Source organism: Alternaria postmessia (assembly GCF_024291825.1).
Source record: "Alternaria postmessia strain BMP 2775 chromosome Unknown scaffold_115, whole genome shotgun sequence".
NCBI lineage: Eukaryota > Fungi > Ascomycota > Dothideomycetes > Pleosporales > Pleosporaceae > Alternaria > Alternaria postmessia.
In genome coordinates, this window is record NW_026260188.1 from 41,930 (window position 1) to 62,429 (window position 20,500).

The 20,500-nt window shown below is 51.3% G+C and overlaps 6 protein-coding genes across 6 annotated transcripts; 2 read left to right on the forward strand and 4 right to left on the reverse strand.

Annotated features, from left to right (window-relative positions):
- Positions 1-4,108: 4,108 nt before the first annotated feature.
- On the reverse strand, positions 4,109-5,908 carry J4E82_010203 (uncharacterized protein; the record flags this gene model as incomplete). The annotated part of the gene is made up of 1 exon (XM_051736419.1): positions 4,109-5,908. One exon carries the CDS (start codon positions 5,906-5,908, stop codon positions 4,109-4,111), a length of 1,800 nt encoding a protein of 599 aa, XP_051583830.1.
- A 1,129-nt stretch (positions 5,909-7,037) lies between these two features.
- On the reverse strand, positions 7,038-11,298 carry J4E82_010204 (uncharacterized protein; the record flags this gene model as incomplete). The annotated part of the gene is made up of 6 exons (XM_051736420.1): positions 7,038-8,452; positions 8,512-9,183; positions 9,232-9,451; positions 9,503-9,779; positions 9,865-10,803; positions 10,853-11,298. 6 exons carry the CDS (start codon positions 11,296-11,298, stop codon positions 7,038-7,040), a joined length of 3,969 nt encoding a protein of 1,322 aa, XP_051583831.1.
- A 1,011-nt stretch (positions 11,299-12,309) lies between these two features.
- Positions 12,310-13,642, reverse strand: J4E82_010205 (uncharacterized protein; the record flags this gene model as incomplete). The annotated part of the gene is made up of 3 exons (XM_051736421.1): positions 12,310-13,218; positions 13,272-13,498; positions 13,576-13,642. The coding sequence occupies 3 exons, from the start codon at positions 13,640-13,642 to the stop codon at positions 12,310-12,312; spliced, it is 1,203 nt and encodes a 400-aa protein (XP_051583832.1).
- A 470-nt stretch (positions 13,643-14,112) lies between these two features.
- J4E82_010206 (uncharacterized protein) lies at positions 14,113-15,866 on the forward strand (the record flags this gene model as incomplete). The annotated part of the gene is made up of 3 exons (XM_051736422.1): positions 14,113-14,127; positions 14,174-15,019; positions 15,069-15,866. The coding sequence occupies 3 exons, from the start codon at positions 14,113-14,115 to the stop codon at positions 15,864-15,866; spliced, it is 1,659 nt and encodes a 552-aa protein (XP_051583833.1).
- A 455-nt stretch (positions 15,867-16,321) lies between these two features.
- J4E82_010207 (uncharacterized protein) lies at positions 16,322-18,147 on the forward strand (the record flags this gene model as incomplete). The annotated part of the gene is made up of 3 exons (XM_051736423.1): positions 16,322-16,355; positions 16,406-16,533; positions 16,594-18,147. The coding sequence occupies 3 exons, from the start codon at positions 16,322-16,324 to the stop codon at positions 18,145-18,147; spliced, it is 1,716 nt and encodes a 571-aa protein (XP_051583834.1).
- Positions 18,148-18,163: 16 nt separating this feature from the next.
- J4E82_010208 (uncharacterized protein) lies at positions 18,164-20,299 on the reverse strand (the record flags this gene model as incomplete). The annotated part of the gene is made up of 3 exons (XM_051736424.1): positions 18,164-19,982; positions 20,032-20,164; positions 20,215-20,299. 3 exons carry the CDS (start codon positions 20,297-20,299, stop codon positions 18,164-18,166), a joined length of 2,037 nt encoding a protein of 678 aa, XP_051583835.1.
- Positions 20,300-20,500: the final 201 nt, after the last annotated feature.

Below are 20,500 nucleotides of genomic sequence, written 5' to 3' on the forward strand. Positions count from 1 at the left end.
CGCGAGACACATTTGAGTGCCCTGCATATATTGCCTTGCAATCACGGCCCAATCCGCGTGCTGGGGTTGGCGATATATGACGCATGCCTAATAATGCGTGGTATACCTTGGAAAGAGTCTGAGACACCCTGGGATGCAGCAGGCGGTTCGTTACTCGGGGACTTTTTCCCCGGCGGTGCAATGTGGCGGTGCTTCGGCGGTTTGAAGATCATTATATCACAATCATCAGATGCGAGTGCAGTTGCGCACGCCATGGAAAGTTGCTGTCACAAGACCTGCGTAAATCGTGAAAGGTATGTGGAAGACTAGCTGATCATCTCGGACGCGAATTTGGTAAGGACGCTCGGCGAATAGAGAAACGTGGTTTAAAGTTTGGTTCTAGAGGAAACGCCTGGGACGGGAAGAAACGAGGTGCGTGCCTCGTAACGAGTCGGGATATTACCATTGGGGTATCCTGGCTCGGTGTCTTGGCGGACGCTTTGTGGAGGATGCTTGGTAGTCTGATGATGCACAATTGCTCCCCTACCTTGAATATGCACGTGTTTGCTGGCGAAAGTGTCGGGAACTGCCCTTCATGACATCATAATCATGCACCTTGAATCCTTCGTATATAGAGTATGGCCGACGAGTACGGTGGATAGCCGACGAGTACTGTGGATATCCGACAGGGCGTTTACAGCGTATGAACATTATGCATCGTTCTACACCGCAACGCTCCAAGTACGCTAAAAGAAATCGATGTTTGACTTGACCGGATGGTGGCTGCCTCCAAGTCTTGCAATCTTAGAGCTGCAGCGCGAATGCATATGCACATGCAAGCAAGACACCGCTTCCACCTATGCACGATGGCGTAGCCGTCAAACGCTGGATAAGCGAGGGATAGGATACAAGGGCTTCTCGAAGATTTCCTGCTGCAGGTTAGTGAGGCTTAACGGCGCCTAGTGTACACTACTGCAGGTTTTCATGCATTTCACTAGTGCGCGGGCAAGCTGATGGTGTAGGGGCCATCGGATTCCCTCTTTGGGTGGCGTTCGCTGCGGCTCCGCGGTTTAGCCGTGTGCTGGGAGATGAGACGCAGGACGCGTAAAGTAGGTGTGAGAAATTGTGGTCTGAGAATGACGTATGGATCTGCTTTGAATAACCTCAGATGTTTGTTTACGGACATCTATATAGCCGAAATAGTCCTCATTACCCTGGACCCATGATATGTCTCAACCGGAATGAGTCTTGCGTAAACTTCATTCAAAAGTGTGACAGAAGTTTCAATTCGCTAGCGGAGCTCTAGTCCCAGCCAACGGAACAGTAGGTCAGAACACTCATGCGCTATGTTACAGCGCTACTCTAAACTTCATGCGGCAGAACGCACGAGTTAGTTTGCTGCGTGGTAGGTTGGCAACGTGCATGCCTCGTGGTTGGGCTCGAGCTAAGATGTTATCGAAGACATTTAGGTTTTCGCACGTACTCCAGGATACTGAGTATGCTTGCTGCCGATCCACCGCCGAAACCAGCCCCCACGGCATCTCGACTGCCTATACAGGCATTGCCGAAAGTGATGTGTTGTCTCGGTGTCCACGAGCACAGTCTGGAGGAAGTCAGATGCATACGTGAGATCAGAGGCGAACACGCCGAGTTCGCGCAGCCCGAGAATACGTGTTGAACGATCATTTACGACGCTCTCTGCGTGTCGCCTCCCCTTGCTGCCGCAATAGTGGGCGACACCGTCCGATACGATGGTCATGATAGCCGAACGCGCCGTTACCAGCCATTCCTCCACATCCCGCTTGGTGTTGAGAAATACGCTGACGCGCTAAGTGCAAGAGGTGCCGGTTTAGCCGACTGCCAATATCTCTTACATCTTCACTTTCAGGCCTCAATCCTATCATTCGCAACGTGTTATCGGCGACCTCGTCACAAATACACAGTCAAAGCGGCGAAGATCGGACTCAGACATGGGTAGGCGATGTCATCGCAAATCGGTGATTTGATAGAGGGGGTGCTGATCTTGGGGTCGCGGGATATTAACTTGGCGGGTCCCTGGATCCCAGTCTACTGGATAGATCTATCCGGCGGAACGATGAAACCGGGGGCCCGTGCACGAGTCACCCAAATTTCTGTCCTCTTGACATGTGCTTGGGGCCGGGGTAGAGGAGCGGATTGTCGCGGGCTTGTGATGTTTCGCCGTTGTTGCGGAATCAACCGTGGCGTAAGTATGCATGACATAAGACCGAACGTTGGGACTGACAATCACCACCTTCATGGGAAATGCAGTCCCTTCCCCCGGCGGCTTACAGTGTACGAAGTAAGCTCGGTGGCAACTAGCGGCGCTCTGTCCCTACGTAGTAGTAGGATAGCCTTGTGTGACGCAAGACTATCTTTTTTGGTGTTGATGAGATAGAGGGCTGTGCCTGTGACGTCACCGTGAAGATTTTTGTACTTCCTCTCTCTCACCTCTCAATGTACCGACTTGAGGTTGTTCTAGCGCTCCTGCTCTTCACTTGTGGTCCATGGCTTAGAGGCCATCACATCAGTCTCTCATGAACGCATGATGCGCTACGAGAATGCAGCGTTGGAACAGCTCTGGACGCTGCTAGAATTCGACCGTCTCGTACGGCCTTGTTCGTGAGCCTGACTCTTTGGGCGCGCTATGTTTTGTTATGGATACGGATATGGCGAGTCCTTGAGTTTAATAAAGCAGAGCTTGAGCAACGACGGAGTGATGGTTGCATGTTGTTGTGCGGCTTTAGCAAGAATGACAACAGCGATATGATGGAGAGCAATAGGTACTTCGTTCTGCATTCATGAAAAGCGACAGCGATTCTGAAGTAGAGATCTAGTCCTGGACGTTGACGTAGAGAAGGATCTAAGCCTTGCCCAAATGCTTCTAGCTCCCGACTATGTCTGACCCTGAGCCATACCGCCAAGCCAGACACCGGACGTCACTTCGACGTAGGGGCCCTTCAGATTGAAATAGAAGAGGAACAGGATATGTTTCCGGGTTCAGAGCTGAGCGCGCAATGGTGTACGAGGGTAGTTTTGAGTAGGGGTGGCTACTGAAATGGAACGCGCACAGCGTATGTCAATCTTCCCGTCTTTCTTTCCGTACTGTACATTTCGCAATGCCCAATGTATACCAGCGAGCCTCAACATACTGTCGTTCTTGCTCATGTACTACCTAATGAGGTTAGAGGGCCGCCCCAAGTACCAAGCATTGATCAACACCGTGCCTTAGATTTAGACCAACACGCACGGGTATCGGCAATCTGGTAGCAAAAAGAAATCAGAAAATCATACGTTACACACCCAGACGCTCTTGCCCGCTAAGCTGGAACGGCCCTTCCGCCGCAATCAACACTGCTTCTTTGGGCATGTACTGCTCCGCTCACGCATTGATCGGTGAAGAAAATTGTAGTCGCCACGATCCGCGATTCAGGTATAGCGTATCCCGTCCACTGGGGAGCATGTCCTAGGTATACTGTTTCAGAAAAGCTTGGTTTCGACGATTGCAGCTGAAATCATGCATAGTATGTCGACCCCGGATACATCATATTCCTAAACGCGAAATTCGAGACGAGTGTGATGGAGTCGTCCCATGGAAATAGCAGAGGGCAGATCCACCTCTCTACGATCTCCCAACCCCGCAATCCATGCTCATCCTACGCATAACAGGGTCTGCGTTAGAGGAACTGCCTGCTGATGGGGAGTTATGATACCACTTCCCCTCATTTGTTCCATGGGAACGAATGTGGCAGTACCAACATTACTTTCGCAACCCGAACGCACAGACATTGATATCAGCCACCACATACTCTCAGCCAAGTCGCATAGACAGAAGGAGTTAAACATCGATTATTGTAAATACTATCATGCACGAGGGCTTACGTGGTTGCGGCACGGCGTCGACGCCGACACGTGGAACAACGGCAAGTGTCCGGCGTAGGCTTGCCGCTAGACAGGCTATACACACAGTACCCACATAGTAGCCCAGCTCCATCGAGGCCACTCATTTATCCCTACTCAATAGTCCACGTTGATTCTGGAAGCTGTCGTTTCTGAACGTGGCTGCATGCTCAGGCGTGATTCTGACTCGAAGCGTCCTCAGCTACGTCGATCACGCCCCTGCTAGGATCTGCGTCTCTTCTGTAGAAGTTCTGGCTGCAGCATGGCGATCAGGGTCTTGCGGTATGGCAACGCTAGCAGTAGCCGCATTGTAATGGCCCTGCTCCTGAGGCTCATTATCGGGTGACGGGAGCGTGTTCAAATCCTTGACTAAATGCTCCTGTTCCGCGGATGGCTCTTGCCCAGTAGTTTCTATCGCCAGTATTTCCTCTAAGGGCGCAGGCTTTGTTTGAGCAGCCAATCCCGTATCGTTGCGAGGAAAGTCATTTCTCTGCATTGAAGCCTCACAAGCATCGCGATGAGCGCCTAAAGGCTGACTTGGGCTTTCCGTGCTTGCCGTCTTGGAACTCTCATGATTAGTCGAGGTCGGTTGCAAGCCTAGCAGATTAGGCAGCAATTCTTGTGTGCCGACTTCAGATGCATCGTGAGCTTTGAAAGAAGTATTCTCCATTGACCCGGTTTGCGGTGAGCCGTATTCGGAGGAGGCAGTCGATTGGGGCTCCACACTATTCGTGCTTGGTCGAGCTGCATTGCCCTGGCATTTTGCCTCACTAGTCACTTGCGTATCCATGTGGGGCTCATCGTGGGGTTTGGCAGCGTCTCGCACTTGATCGGCGCACATCGCCGCTGTGGTTGCTGTTTCTGGAACAGCGTCACTTCTTCGCTCCAGACCGTCGTCTCCAATATTCTCCACTCGACCTAGAATTCCGTCAACTTGATGATGATCGCCATGTACTCTTGTTGTTGATAAGGCAGAGATTGAGCTATCTGTCATCTCTTCAACACCATCTGGCGCACCGTCAAGCTGTGGTTGTTTCTCTTTTCGTGATGTCTCCCGGCTCCGTCTGCTTTTCAGACTTCTAGTTTGCGCTGGCTCAGCGCTCGAAGCTCCCTTAGCTCTCCGCGCAAGTCTCGCAGCACGAGCGTCTGTAGGAGCACGTTCATTCTGGTTCAGCTCATCTATTGCTACGGCATCTTCCGTTTGAGTGATTGCGTGCTCAGCAGCTGCGAGTTTTTTCAATTCCGCCCATGATTTTGCTTTTTCGCTCTGTCCTGCAAGCTCGTCCTCGCTCAGCTCAACCCACTTGGCGCCGACTTTCTTCATACCGGTGAACTTGAGAAACGTCAGGCCGGAACCGCTGGTATCCATGTACTCCGATCCTTCAGGCGGCGCGTTCCTCCCCCGCACGTACGTTTCGCTCGGTCGATGAAACTGCTCACTGCTCCTGTAGTCGTCGTAAAATTGGACTGAATCTGAAAACTTCAGTCGCTTGCGTCCTGTTGATGCTGCTGCGCTACGTGATCGTTTGGGCGATGGCCGGAGTGAGAGCGGTATACCTTGTCGCTCATGCGGTGCTAAACCGGATGTGTCTCCAAATCGCTGGGTAGTAGGAGAGTGAGATCGCCGTCGCTTGGTTCCAGGTATCTGCTCTTCATCTTGATTGGTATTATCTCCGTCGTTTGAGTCCTTGTTTTCAAGTTGTGCATCCTGTCCGTCTCTTGGTGATCCGGGCGCCTCAACAGTCATCAACCAGTTGTCAAAGTCCATATGGGCTCTCATGTGGTTCTCTCGCGCAAAGGATTTAGTGATGGAATCGCGCTTGTTTTCGAATACAGCCCAATCAGCATCTGCAGCTCGTATCGCATCATAGAGAGAGTCGAATTGCTGACATGTACTACATCCTGCGTGTGGCGTGTCGGGCGATGTTGTCGGTGTGAGTCCCGTTTCAGACACCGCAGCCAGGACTCTGGCACATGATTTGCATTTTACAGACTCGTATTTGGCGGCCATTCAGTTGGTGTTTGGTTGTGGACGTGATTGTGTTGACGAGGTGAGGGTGTTCAATCGAAGATTTGTGGGCGTGGATCTTGCGAAAGTGATGAGTAATGAGCCCTTGCACAATTATAATGCGAATCATGTATGTGGAGGGGCACAGATGGGTATGTAGTCGGGTAGTGGGGATGGTCGACACAGGGTGATTGCCAGTGATCAAGAAACAAAGACGCGACTGTGGAGCTGTCGCGTCTTCAACAACAGCGCGCCAGCCTTTATCGCTTTTGCAAACAAGTATCGTGCCCTACGAGAGCGAAAGTCGAATGGGAAGAGACAGTAGAAAATACATGAATGACAGGATCGAAAGTATATGGCTGAGTTGTTTCCTGACAACCATATCGTTGTTGCCACACACCCTCGCTATCGATGATCCCTGCTCGGCAGTCCCCTTTCTCGCTTCCACAAACAGCAACTACGATGTTTCATTCTTCCATAATCTTCACCGCCCGCTGTTTTCTCGAGGGAACTGCCGCGTCAAACTGGCGACCTCAAAGCCCACGTCGTCCATGAACTGCGGCGATATGCAGTGCGTAAACCGCGAACACCTGAGTTGGAGTCGCGAATGAACGCGTCAGACAAACCCATTCACGCAACGCCGGTGACGTCATCAGGATCATGCGCAATCAAAACACGACCCAAACTTCTAATAACGAGGTACTCCTAGTAGTTCAAGTCTAGGAAGTCAGGCTATGAGAACAAAACTGCGTTCTTATCGCGGAAGCGTGGGAACATAGTGCATCGTCCTTCGACCAAACGCTGTTTGACGCTGGAGGATTCGATAGCAACTGGATACCCTAAACAACAAAAACATTACTTAGGCGCCAGGACAGCTGAACATTGTTCTCGGCGCAATTTGCATTCGAAAAGAACGCCAACAACTCAGACCAGACCAGACGTCAAACCAAAGGCGTCAAACGAAATGCCGTTGGTCTCACCATGATCGATCTTATCGAATTGCATCAGACAGAACAAGAAGCTGCTATTGTGCTTCAGGAAATCCACTAGTCAGTTTCAACAACCTGGAAATATTCCTGAGCTCCCAGTGTAAGCCGTAGTGTGTTCTATTCCTATGTCGTGCTTCGTTATATCATGGGGCCGGACGCCTTTGAGATGGATACAATGTCTTCAGCTTTTTCTTCATCTTTTCTTTCCACTTGGACGATATACCCTGGTCCTCAACTGGTCCACTTCGGCCCTGATCAGTCGCCGGATCTGCAACATATGCGCTTGTTTCGGTCGCGTTTGTGGAGTCTGACGACTGAGCTGTAGTGGACTGGCTAGCCGAGGCTGTCAGGCTTCCGTCACCGCTACTCGATGCAGTGCCCACTGTGGGTTGTTGTAAGTGGTGTTCGGTCTCTTTGACAACCTTGGGTTTAATGCGACGACCTGAACTTGAGAGGTTGACAAACACAACAGCGCTGGTTGCTTTCAAGGAAGATACATCGACAGGAACTGCCTCTTTCAACATACGCGTCCGTAAAAACTTCTTGGACACTATGTACTGCGCTGGATTGTGATGATCCGCCTTTATAGTTTGCTTGCCCTTCAGGCACTGGCAAGTGTCGAAAGGCCGACATGACGACACCCATTCAAGCTTGCGCGTTAAACCTCCCTCTTTCAGCCCAGGCTCTAATTGCTGTAGCTTCTCTTTATACAGTAATGTAAGAGTTGGAACAGAAGAGGTCAGATAATCCTCACCCTTAGGTACGGATCGCCATGCTACGCACATAGCGTCAGCATTACTAGGGCGGATGAGGTCTCCGAAGCCCTTGCCAAAGACCGTGAGCACCCCTATAGTAGGTAATAGATCGATCCAACCGTTTTCCCCAGAGCTGAATCGTTCGATACGAGAAAGAAACTGAGGACGAGATTTGACAAGATCGAGGATGTCGAAACCTACGATGCTTTTCCGGGTGTCGAAGCTCTGAGTGATCCTTGTGCCTCCTTCTGCAGCTGCACGGGTTCGGGCTTCGACGATGAGCTCCAGCGTATGTAGTATCTTGTCCACTCTGTTTCCAAAAGTTGAGTACGTGTCGACTGGCTGGCCATTCCCGAAGGAACGGTCTTTTATGTAGACGTTCAGCGCTCGGTTCTCCCAATCTCTTAGTGTACGTTTTGCTGCAGTGCGCCCGCCCCGATCGATCCAATTTTCTTTCAGCTGGCTTTTGTCAAAGACCCAATCATACGTGCTGTCAGGGTTGGTCTCGTCCAATTGTAGAGAGATTCGGACAAGGTGGAGTAGTGCCGAAGCACCATCAACTAGCCAAGCTCTGCGGTCTGTCACGTCGTAAAAGTTGATAAACTGCTCACTCAACCAACTGAGCACCTGGGAGAAATCACGGGCCTCTCCAGATATTATTGGTTGCTCTCTCTGGTTGATCCGTGCATTCAAGCCGCCTATCACATACATGCCTCCTTCAATGTATAGACGGTCGATGACACTGTACGAAGGAGATGGCAGTGTTCCAGATGCGGAGACATTGAGATCAGCCTGAGGATGACCTGGTACCATGGTTAGAACTGAGATGTTGTATTTGCGCTATTCCCAGTTCCCAACCTACCGCAAAAGTCTGCCGCTTCCGAACACCATCCAATGATATGACGACAGTTTCTCAGTGAGCGGAGCAAAGGCAGTTCTCTTTCATTTGAAGTCGTTTCCTCTATCCGAGGGTCGAAGTAAGATATACGCTTGCCCGGGTTGTTGCTGGTATAAGCATGCCACATAATGACATTGTCATCCAAGACAATTTCAGTAGCGACCAGCAACGTGTCGAAGCCTTTCATAACGATCCGATTCTCCAGGCGAACTACTTGTTGGGCTTGTAAGAGGCTGGCCATGATGCCTAGCGATGCCTCAAGACCTGCAGCTGGCGTTGACTTTCGGAGTATAGGATAACCACTGACTACGATAGGGTTCGTAAACAGCTTGATCCAACAAGTACCTTTGACTGACACGGGAGGCTGCTCGCTATCTTGAATGTCGAAAGTGAGCGCGCTCGATATCATGATTCTTTTGGCTTCTTGTTCGGTCGATGTTTCCACTGATAAGATTGTCATGCGCGGTGACATCATAACTGGTGTTGCTTGTGGTGGTGATACGCGTAGTGCTGCCGCTAGCCATGTTATCTGCTCTGCAAATTCGGGTATCGTGTACGGGTTCCCATAAGCCACTATAAAGTACTCATCGGTGTACAAAACGCTGATTTCTACGCGAAGGGTAGGCGAAAGAACATCTGACAATCCATAAGTGCGAGAAGCATGAAGATTATTGGGGAACATACATGAGCATGCCTGACGTGGCTGGCAATTTAAGAGCTCCAAAAGCATACCTTCCAGTCGTTCACCAGTAGTTGGCCATGTTTGGCGGAGATATGTGCCCACGGTGACAGACTGAACGTCATTGCTTGAGCCCGTCAGACACAATATACGATTCCACATATCTGGAGAAGGTGACACTTCTAGTGACTCAATATACTTCACCAGGTCCCAAGTCACATAAACCTGCATATGAACAGTTAGCAGTGAATTCTGGTCACGCATATTCTGACCAACCGCGCGACGTATGTCCGATCCAATTTGATCCTTGATGTTAGGACTCGGACAGTAGACTTGGGTCCTGAGCTTGAGCTTTGCGAGGAGCCAGCGGTAGGCATCTGACTTCAAAATCCATTCTTCGTATCGCTCCAATTGCGGTTTGGAGACTCTTTGAGATGGGTAGATTAGAGCTTCCTGTTCCTGTGCAAGTGGCGAGCATGCAGTAGTATCTGTTCGAACGCTAAGGTCGTCTTCTTCAAGAGGCTCACTTCCGTGCATAACGCTGACAAGACTGCTACGAAGTGGGTCTCAGCCTATGGGCCACTGATGAACAGATGGAAACAGCAGAGTAGTCGGCCATGTATGTTGTATGCACTTACCTGCTTCCGTCAAAGAGACATACCGATGCTTCCCGTTGAAGTGGCGTTGTAGATTCTTCATGCAATCTCCACGCGAAAACCTCCAGCCAGTTGCCGATTTCAAGAGGCGGAATTTGGCTTATGGGTTCAAGATCGGCAATCGCTTGTGTGTCCTTCATCAGTCGTTGGGCAATAAGTTTGACAAGTTTCGGCCCAATCACCAACGTGGAATACAGTACCGGAATTTCCTCTGACGATAGCGTATATTTCGGTAAGGAAGGCGCACGTTCGTCTCTTAGATCTGGATAGAAATGAGAGGTATCGGCCTTAGTCGTATGGATACTCCGTGTTGGAGAGGTCCTTTTCAAACGACGTGGCTGTTCCAGAATACTGAAATCATCTAAAGAGTTGAAGGTTTCACCTCCTGGGAGTCGTGTCGATATATCGTTCCTGAATGACTGCTTTCCGGCGTATGAGAGGGAGTTCAGCCTTGACGAGAACCTGCCAGCTGAAGGGCGGGAGAGCAAAGGTACATTCCAATTTGTCACTCGCTGTCCTTGCTCTAGACCATGTTGTCTCTCAAGCATGATAGCCCGCTTAGAAGCGCCTTCACGAAGACGGGCGTAGGCAGGAACAGTATAGCCTTCAGGACTTTGTTGACCCATTAAGGCATGAAGTTTGGAGATCTCGATCCTGCCAAACTTCGTAATCATCTCTTTCATGGTCGCAGTCATGATTCTTGTGAATAAGAAGTCTCCCGGTACTGGGATCTTAGCCGTATCATGTATGGCTGCAAGTAGCTCTATTCGGCCAAAGAGATCACTGCGATAGAAATCCGTGTATTTTGCAGCATCTGAAACGGAACGTGAACAATCCAAGATGAGAAAAATATCAAAGATAGCATTGTCGAAGAGACTTTGTATCTTGTGCCAATCGAAGTGTGACCCACGTACTCGGTGACTGCATGGGGTTAGGTAAAGGACAACTCTACGTTCCTCAGCTCACTTACGGTCGCCAGAACGCCAATAAAGTCTGGGCCCATCCAGGTTCAGCATACTGTTTGCTATAATCGTTGTCTGTATCCTCGGCGTAGTAAATGATCAACAGGCAAGACGCACCAAGAGCACGCGTCTTGTGTGTGATTGTTATATGCTCATCCTCCACTATATCGTATACTACTTGAGGATTGTCGTCGGTAGAGATGCCATAGGACCGCGTCTCAAAGTTCAGGCTCTCGAAGAGGTTCTTCAGCTTCCTAATCTCCCGGTAATGATCGGGACGAAAGTCCGAAGGTTCATCGTACAGCAGCAGTGCTTTGACATAAGCGTAATGTGGTTGAGATACAGGATCAGTCATCTTCTGTACTATATGGTCCTCGGGATATATGCTTCTAGAATAACCTCCCAGAGTGCTACCTCCCAGAGTGCTGGTATGGAGGACGCTGTGTGCATCCATGATGTGAGAGGACAAGGCTGGTAGAAAGGATAGGGCTGAGCGATGATAGACACCAAGAACTGATGAGATGACAATCTCTGCCAACGGCTACGTCTATTAGACATACTAGTATGTGGGCTAGAGAAGCGTCTTCTTGAGCGGGATTTCTACAGAAGATGAATGTGCTGTACAATCTCCCAATAAACCCCTCAAAACAGCACGCTTCAGCTGAGGCTGAGTCGATATGCGGTGTTCTCATTGGTTGGCTCTCGAAGGACAAGAGATTTCGATGCGCCCAACAATTATGTATGCCGCTCATTGGGCCATCAATGAGCCTGGCGTACATGCTGCAGATCTGTGCTTACATGGAACGAGAACGCCTTGGGGACGGTGGATGATCGACGACACAAGGCTGAAAGTATGCCGCAATCAACCTTTCGCTGCTGTGCAACCAGGGACAAGTCAACAGCGCACCTCCTGGAGCAGTGGGACGACGAGTCAAAACGCTCACAATATACATGTAGCGCATTGTAGTATCTTGTCATATAGTAGCTACAATCAAAACACCACTGGTGCTTGCCTGCCGGTTAGCTATTATGGTGCTCGTAGGACATCTAGCTACTCGACGCAATAGAAGGAATGGCAGCGCCCTCGGCAGCGCCACAGCCTCCAGAGAATCACTGGTCGAACATCTTTATTCCCCTGTATGCCTGCACTAACTTTCTCCACGGAAGCTTTGAAACCAGGCTGTAGCTCCCTGACCCGCAACCTTCTTCGCAGGCCCATGTCTCCGATCCTTTAGCCGCACAGGTACATCTTGGCTCACTGTAGCTGTGTTGCTCTCGCTGGTCATGGTGCTTCGTGGATCCAAAATGAGAAGCAAAGAAATGTTACCATCAGTTTGAACGACTCTAGGCGTGGGCGGCATGTGTGGAAGCAGTGAAACTGTATATCACGGATCTGACGAAAAGCAGCTGATGGTGGGATTAATTTGTATTTTCACTCCACGACCACGATCTCTTTATCTTCAAGCTATGCCGCTCCAGTCTTGTCCATACGTCTCCATAGACCCAGGAAGCCACCTCCGACAACTTGGTGGCCGACCTTAGGTCTACACACCATGACCCATTTGTCGTCTTCCTTGGTCAACTCTTCTGCCAGCTCAGTGTCGCGTGCGGCTTGGCCTGACTCTGAATCCGTGGTCTCGTCGGTCGAGGGTTCAGAGGGCTGCTTTGTGTGAGCATCCTGTTTGGATGCTCTGGGTTTCACGGCGCGAACATCCCACTCGCGAATTGTGCCTGCGCCAAGCTCAATGACTTGATCAAGCAGATATGGCAGTCTTTGTTCGCGGATGGTTTGGACACATTCGGCGATCTGGGTGACGCTTGGGTTGAAGACAGCGAGCAAGCCATTGGCGTGCAAGGCGGGAGCGACGTTGGGAAGGTGGCTAGTCGCGTTGGGGAGGTCTAAGAAGACATGGCTTAAGAAGGGCTCTTCTGTCTTCCTTGAGGCTCTTTGTTTGGCTATCCACTCGGATACGTCGCCCACGTGGAAGTCGACGTTACCCGCGTACATGCCATGTCGGAAGCCTTCTACAATCTTCTTTGCGTGTTTGGAATGCTTGCTAGATATGTCCAGCGTGTGTATGATGGCGCGACGAGCCTGTTTCCATGACTCGAGCCCTGACTCTTGCAGGTCTGACAGAGATTCGCCGAGGTATACTGCGTCTTCAGAATCTTCCTCAGTTGCTGTATAGGAAGGTGTTCTCGGAATCGGCGGATTTCCGGCGTGTATGGCGCGGGAAAGGTGCAGCGTCAGGGCGCCGTGGCCTGTGCCAGCTTCGAGTATCTCGAATGGTGGTTCGGTGCTTGGGCTAACGGAGGGAGTATCAACGTGAATGTCGAGCAGGGACACAATGAGATTCGTATCCGAAGGGTAGATCTAGTCGATGTTAGTATATATGTACGGTGCGATGGGGCTATACGGATACGCACTGGGGTAACAAGACGTGGAGTCAGTCTGACGTACTCGGCCAGTGTAGGGTCGTGGATGCGGAAGGAGGCACCCTTGTGGGAGTGGACAATCTGGCGCGGCTCTTTCCCAATCACATCTTCATGCTTGATGACGCCCCTGTGTGTACCGGTCGACTTGGGCGCCTGCAGCTTCACGAGGCGGCCATCCTGAGTCTCTTTGGCCTCGCGCAAGAGCACAACATCGCCGTCTATGCGATTGTGAGCTGAGTCGGAGTGGTGGAAGCGGAGGTCTTGCCTTGGAATGCGCGGTACAGGCGGGAGCTACTCGTAAAGTGTCGTGCACGCGGGGGTAGTGCAGCACATCGTAGCTGGTGGAGGGAGGAAAATCGCATGGCTTTGTCAGAGCAAAGATGTGCAGATGCGGAGGTGACGCCTTCTCCGCACCGCGAAGCGAGCCGCGACCGCGGGAGGCATTGAGTGCCGGTGTCTCCAGACAGGTACCTGATCAGCCCTGCGCAGAAGATGGAGACCCAAGGCTGTGTTTATGCCTTTGAATCTCCCTCGAGCTAACGAACATTTCCCTATCGGCAGTTATGAAGCCCAGAAGAGCGCGTTGTGACTCTCTGATCCCTGCATCGCCATTGACGATCTGAGATTCCAGGGTTCGGCCTAGCCAAGAACACCATGGAGCACCACCTGCACACTTCCAAGACACATGTGCGCCGCTCAACACGCTTGACCTCACCTCTCCAGCAAACGCCTTCATGTCATGGACATAACCTCGCGCTGCTGTGAAACACACACTTGCTGAACTCGACCCTGCCTCTATGCGCCACTACTCACACCCCCGAGACCCTCCACCATGACGCGCCGCATAGTGAGTACAGAGACGGCGTCGTCCTAGTCAGCACTAACCACCACAGGTACGGACGGGCATACAGCTCATCGCCCTTACCATCGTCGTCTCTGTCACCGTATTCTTCCTCGATAATCGCTACCGCGTCCTCCCTCAATCTGTCCACAGTCACATGCCACTGCACCACGACGGCCTCATTATCACCGATATCACCGTGCAGACATGTTCGACAATCAATCCCCTCTCCAAATGTATGCTCGACCAGAAGAAGTGGCATCGCATCGAGAAGGACTTGCACCTGGGTTCAGGATGGGTTACCAAGTCATACGTCCACATCAAGCGCAAGCGGGAAGAGGAGCTCAAGACTGAAGATAAGGTCATCATCGACGTTCGCACGGGCAAGCTTGACCCCTCTGTGGGCGAGAAGGCCCAGGCGTCAGAGAAATGGGAGTCACGGCCAGCTGGCATCTGGATCAAGCGCTCGCTGAAGCGTCACGCGAGCTACTCCAAGAAGGCAGTAACGGCCGTCGACATTCTTTTTGGCGCTGATGCAGTAGAGCCACGTCCTGGCTGGGAACTGGTCAAGAACGGAGCCCTGCATCTCGAGACGGGCAAAGCGAGCGCCGATCCTCGTCTCAGCATACGAAGAGGCCCGGCAGCCAAGGTGGAGAAGCCTGTACCCAAGATCAGGAAGGATGGCAAATTCAAGATCATGCAGATATCCGACCTGCATCTCAGCACTGGCCTGGGCCACTGCAGAGACCCGGAGCCCAAAGGCCACAACGGCGGACACTGCGATGCCGACCCTAGGACCATAGAGTTTGTCGAGAGAGTTCTCGACGATGAAAAGCCAGACTTTGTCGTCTTGTCCGGCGACCAGGTCAATGGCGACACAGCACCCGATGTCCAAAGTGTAGGGTGCCTCCTATTCCAAGAGTGACACGATAGCTAACCACCTCCAGGCCTTGTTCAAGATAGTCGACCCCCTCGCAGAGCGCAAGATACCATACGCAGCCATCTTCGGCAACCACGACGACGAAGGCACTCTCTCCCGCCACGCGCAAATGGATCTCTACGATTCCCTACCCTACTCCGTCAGCGAGCCCGGTCCCAACACGATAGATGGCGTCGGAAACTACTTTGTAGAGATCCAAGCCCACAGCAGCAAACACTCAGCCCTAACCCTATACTTCCTCGATACACACTCTTACTCACCAGACGAGACCCACTACCGTGGCTACGACTGGCTCAAGCCAAATCAAATCGACTGGTTCAAGACCACCGCTCAAGGCTTGAAGGAAGCGCATAGCCATTACACTCACAAGCATCTCAACATGGCTTTCATCCATATCCCACTTCCAGAGTATGGCAATGTCGAAAACGAACGCGTTGGAAACTGGACTGAGCCCATTACCGCCCCGGCTTTCAACACCCATTTCAAAGACGCCCTGGTCGAATACGACATCAGTGCAGTCTCATGTGGCCACGACCACGTAAACGACTACTGCTCGCTGTCCAAAGAACCCGAGACCGGTGATCCAGAACTGTGGATGTGCTACGCCGGTGGCAGTGGCTTTGGTGGCTATGGTGGTTACAACAACTACCACCGCCGATTACGCGTCTTCGAAATCGATACAAATCAAGCACGCATTGTGACATGGAAGCGGTTGGAATATGGTGACACTGGGAAAAGACTTGATACGCAGATTATTGTGGATTCTGGAAGGGTCATAGGGAGACAAAGCGCCAACGACGCGTGAGACACGTGAGTGATTTGTAGAAACGATCGCATGTCAAGGCGTTTAGGAGTATTATTATGGGCGTTCGGAAAATCACTGCTCTTGGAGATGTTGTTAGAGATCATTCCCAAGGTGGGCTACAAGATGAGCAATAGCAGATTTGAATCAACAAACGCAAATTCGATCAAATCTCACCTGGATGGAACGTGCACGAAACTATTGACATGTCTTGAAATTTTCTGAAAAGGCAGGTAGTGCTGATCCCAGCTGCTCCGGAGTGATAAGCACCAAAAAGCAATAGCTAAGCTTTTCTTACGCTGACGATAGACGCGCCTTAGTCGTGACAGGACGCCTAATGTAAGGTTCCAATGTTTCGGCTTGACGATTCGGCACCAGCCATCTACAACAACGCTATATCCGTAGGGCGAAAGCTGAGTAACACAAGAAGCAGTCAGCAAATAGCGCTGAATACATACATGGGCTGCTGGGATAAGTCACAGGGAAGTTATAGTATGGCATGGGCCCAAGACGATATCTTTATTAATCTGCATGTTTACTAGACCCTTTCTCAGAGTTCTTCATCATCGTCCTCGATATGCCTTTTCTCGCCCAAAAATGTTTATCCATCCCTACAAAAGACATCCTCTCGTGGATGTATGACAACCCACTTTTCGATCAAGATAGACCTGTACGCTCTCTAAGTGCCCTCGCGTTGTATTGTTCCCACCATACTAATACGCGACTTCAGATATATATCGACGCCAACAACCCAGCACACCACATTACCGCTGCACAGGCCCATGTTCTCATTCGCCAACTCATCGCCGGATTCAAACATGCGGGTATACAGACGGGCGATGTCGTACTAGTGCATGCCTTCAACTCGATTTACTACCCCATCATCATCCTAGGTATCATAGGTGCAGGCGCAATCTACACAGGCACAAACCCAGGTTATACGAGATGGGAAATAGAACACGCGCTGAAGAGCAGCGCAGCAAAGATGGTGATTTGCGACACAGAAGTGCTGGAAAATGGGATGAGTGTGGCCGCGAAGGAATGTGGTCTGCCTAGAGAACGGATCTTGATGCTAGATGATACTACCCTTCATCTTCCACTACCGCAAGCGGCAGACGACAGAACGTCTTGGCGTACACTGCTTATGCACGGCGAGGCAGATTGGCAGCGTTTCGACGAATTGGAGACGGGTCGGCGTACGATTGCTGGTCTGTTCTTCTCCAGCGGAACGACGGGGTTGCCCAAGTTGGCGAAACTGTCGCATTACAACCTCATCGCGCAACATACACTAGTCTTCCAGGCGAATCCGCGGCCATACCTTCTCAAGCGTCTGATTGCGCTGCCAATGTTCCATGCTGCTACTGCGCCGTCGACGCACTTCTCTCCTCTTCGCGCGGGACATCAACAGATTGTCATGCGGCGGTACGAACCTAGATCATTCCTTGAGATGGCAGAGAAGCATACAATCACGGATCTAACGCTCGTGCCCCCGCAGGTAACCAGTATGCTAGCAGTCCCATTGACCAAAGCAGAAAAAAGGAGGATGTTGGCAAGTGTGCGTTGGGCGGTAGGTGGGGCCGCACATCTCGACGCTACTACACAGAAACGCTTCCAAGACCTACTTCCACCAGGATCACCATTTACACAGATCTGGGGAATGACGGAGGTCAGCTGTTTCGGGTCCATCTTTCCCTGGCCTGAAATAGACGACACAGGCAGTGTGGGAAAATTTCTGTCGAATCTGGATGTGAAGTTGCTGGATGACGACGGAAAAGATATCACTAACTTTGATGTGAGGGGTGAGCTGGCGGTGAGAGGGCCAACTATCACGACCGGATATGTTGGTGTGGCGCGAGAGCGAGACTTTGATAGCGATGGCTACTTCAGGACAGGAGATGTGCTGTATTGTGATAGCAGGACTAGACTGTGGTACATTGTTGATCGGAAGAAGGAGCTCATCAAGGTCCGCGGCTTTCAGGTCGCGCCGGCGGAGCTAGAGGGAGTGATTTTGGAATGTCCGGGAGTGGCAGATGTCGCTGTCATTGGAGTCAACGGAGGTGTCGGTAACGAGGAGGTACCTAGAGCATATGTCGTCAAAGGGAAAGATGAAGAGTTAACGGAGCAACAAGTCAAGAGCTGGGTCGAGGCAAAGCTGGCAAAGTACAAAAGGCTCGATGGCGGCGTGGTTTTCGTGCCGGCTATACCGAAAAGTCCAAGCGGCAAGATCTTAAAGCGTGTACTGAAGGAAGAGATGACGGAAGTAGCGACACGTGCGAAATTATGAATTATATTCTTTCCTATCAGAAGGGCTCCGTTTGCCAGAAGTCCAAATTGGTAGGAGCGACTTGACCCAGGAATGTCTCGTCGAAACCGAAGCCGTATGATCCAATCAGGTCGTACATGTTGTATTCGTTTGTCGCATCGACGCTTTCGTCATTGCTCGCTGTAGCGGCCTTGACGGGATCGAAAATGTGCGTAGCAGCTGGCGATGCGGCTGGAAAGCCGCCTTGTGTGACTGAACCAGAAGGCGTCCCAGCAACATCGAGTCGTTTCAGCAGGTCGTTGATTCCTTGGACGATGTGCGTAGTAATGTGTTTCTCGTTCAGGTTTTCCGCCACTTTGGCTAAGAAGGAAGACGATCGTCGCGACAGCGACAGCACTTGGTTGATGTTAAAGTTGAGGCCTAATCCAACGGGCTCCGTCGCCCACTCTGGCGACTGTACTTGCGCCATGCCTCCCCAGGTTTTCGCCATCTTCAGCAAAAACGTAGCGCAGAATGCGACCATGGTGTGCGTGAAGATTGGAACTGCAGTCATTGCTTTGCGGAGATCTGGCTCTTCGAAGATGAGGGTAAGTGTACTTGTGGCGGCGGTGATGGCGATGTTTGCTGCTTCGCGGCGGTCATAAGAGAGCGACTCGGACGTTGCAGCGCTGGGTGGAGGCAGAGCACGTAGCGCCAGAGAGTTGAGCTGAAACCTAGCGAAGTGATAGTATAGCACTACACCCTTTGATGGATATGATCCGATAGATGGGCTGTCAGCGGATCTAGCCTGCCATGCAAGTCGCCATTGCTCTATTGCAAAGTTGAAGAGGCGAAGTTGCTGGAAATCAGGCTCCGTAAGTGGTTGTTCTGGATCGCTGCCATAGGCGATGTATGCTTCTGTCAATATCTTGAATAGAGTAACTTGAGCTCCCAATCTGATATCGCCTGGCGTCGTCTTTGGACTGTCGAGGAATTGTTCGATGTTCTTGATCGCAATGTCTTCGTGAACGATAGATGGACGTCCATATGCGATGCTGAACTGTTTGTCGCACACATACAAGGCATACCATAGGCGGACATTGTCGCGCTGCTCTTCGTGCCCTCGCATGAGCCTCTGGTAAGCCATGTGCAAGTTCATCTCCACGGCATTTCTCACAGCAAGTCCTGCTAACTTCCAGCTCAGGTTGGAGAGATAGAAAGCAGCAAGAGTTAACGCACGGATATCATCGAGGTTCTGAGGCCGAGCGAGAAAGGTGCTGTAGACTAACGATACAAAGATGTTGTAGCATTTTTGCAGCGCTTCGTCTCGACCAGGCGTATGCAACGCTGAGATGGTAAGCACAGCGGCAGTGAGAAGCGTGGACTGACGGCGAGCTGCTTCCAAAGAGTCATATGGGAAGAGTACACCAGCCCAAAGGTAAAGACGTATGTCTTGCATATACCGTCGGAATAGATCTTCAGCTTCCGCTAAAGGTATGATACCTTGAGCTATGAAGTCCTCCTCAACAGAGTTGGAATTCGGCTTCCACCGAACGCTGCTCCGAAGATTCCGAATCCGCGTAAGGTCGTATAGACTTCTCATGGGCGCTGTTACCAAGCCGGATTCTTCACCCGACTCACGCTCTACAGAAGTGTCTCTCGTCATGTCCATAGGTGGTGGGACGACGAACGTAGAGTGTCCATTTTCAGACATCATGTTTGTCGGGCTGATGGTCATGCTATGCGTACGTCCTGAAGGCAGTTGGGGCGAGCCTTGACTGACTGGACTATCCAAGCTCGGAAGTTTATTGTGCTGAAGAAGACGCTGCACCGCTGAGCGCAGCTGCCCCAATTCGGCTGTTGCATTGGATTTCCAACTGATTTACTTAGTGACGGCGCCTGAAGACACGTATTCAGAGCACTTACGCAGCATCTTCGTCTAGTAGTCGTTGGTTCAGATTGTATGGGACGCATTCAGTTCCGCTCCGCAGGCACTTTGCGCACTTTGCTTCATTGTCGACAGGTTCACACTTAATCTTGTGCCGTTTGCACTCCGCACCTATACAGCATGGGCAAGGAGTCGCGATAGAGTGGGGCGCGTTGACTTACAGGCTCTAATTCTCGGCGTGCGCGGTGCAGGTCGGCGTCCATCTTCATGATCCGCATCCTCACTTGGACGCTTCAGTGGAGACATATCCAAGATTCCATGCCATCGGACCTGCAAAGGATGAAACCGTCAGAGATCTTCGCGACACGACATTCAGGCTGAAGACACCGTGCTCGCGTTCGCGCTCGTGACATGATGAGATTGTGAGGAGGCTAGCCAGCCATCGCGGGATATCAGCGCTTAACCCAAATCAGCGGCAAAGTGGGGTGGTTCATGCACATCAAGCCG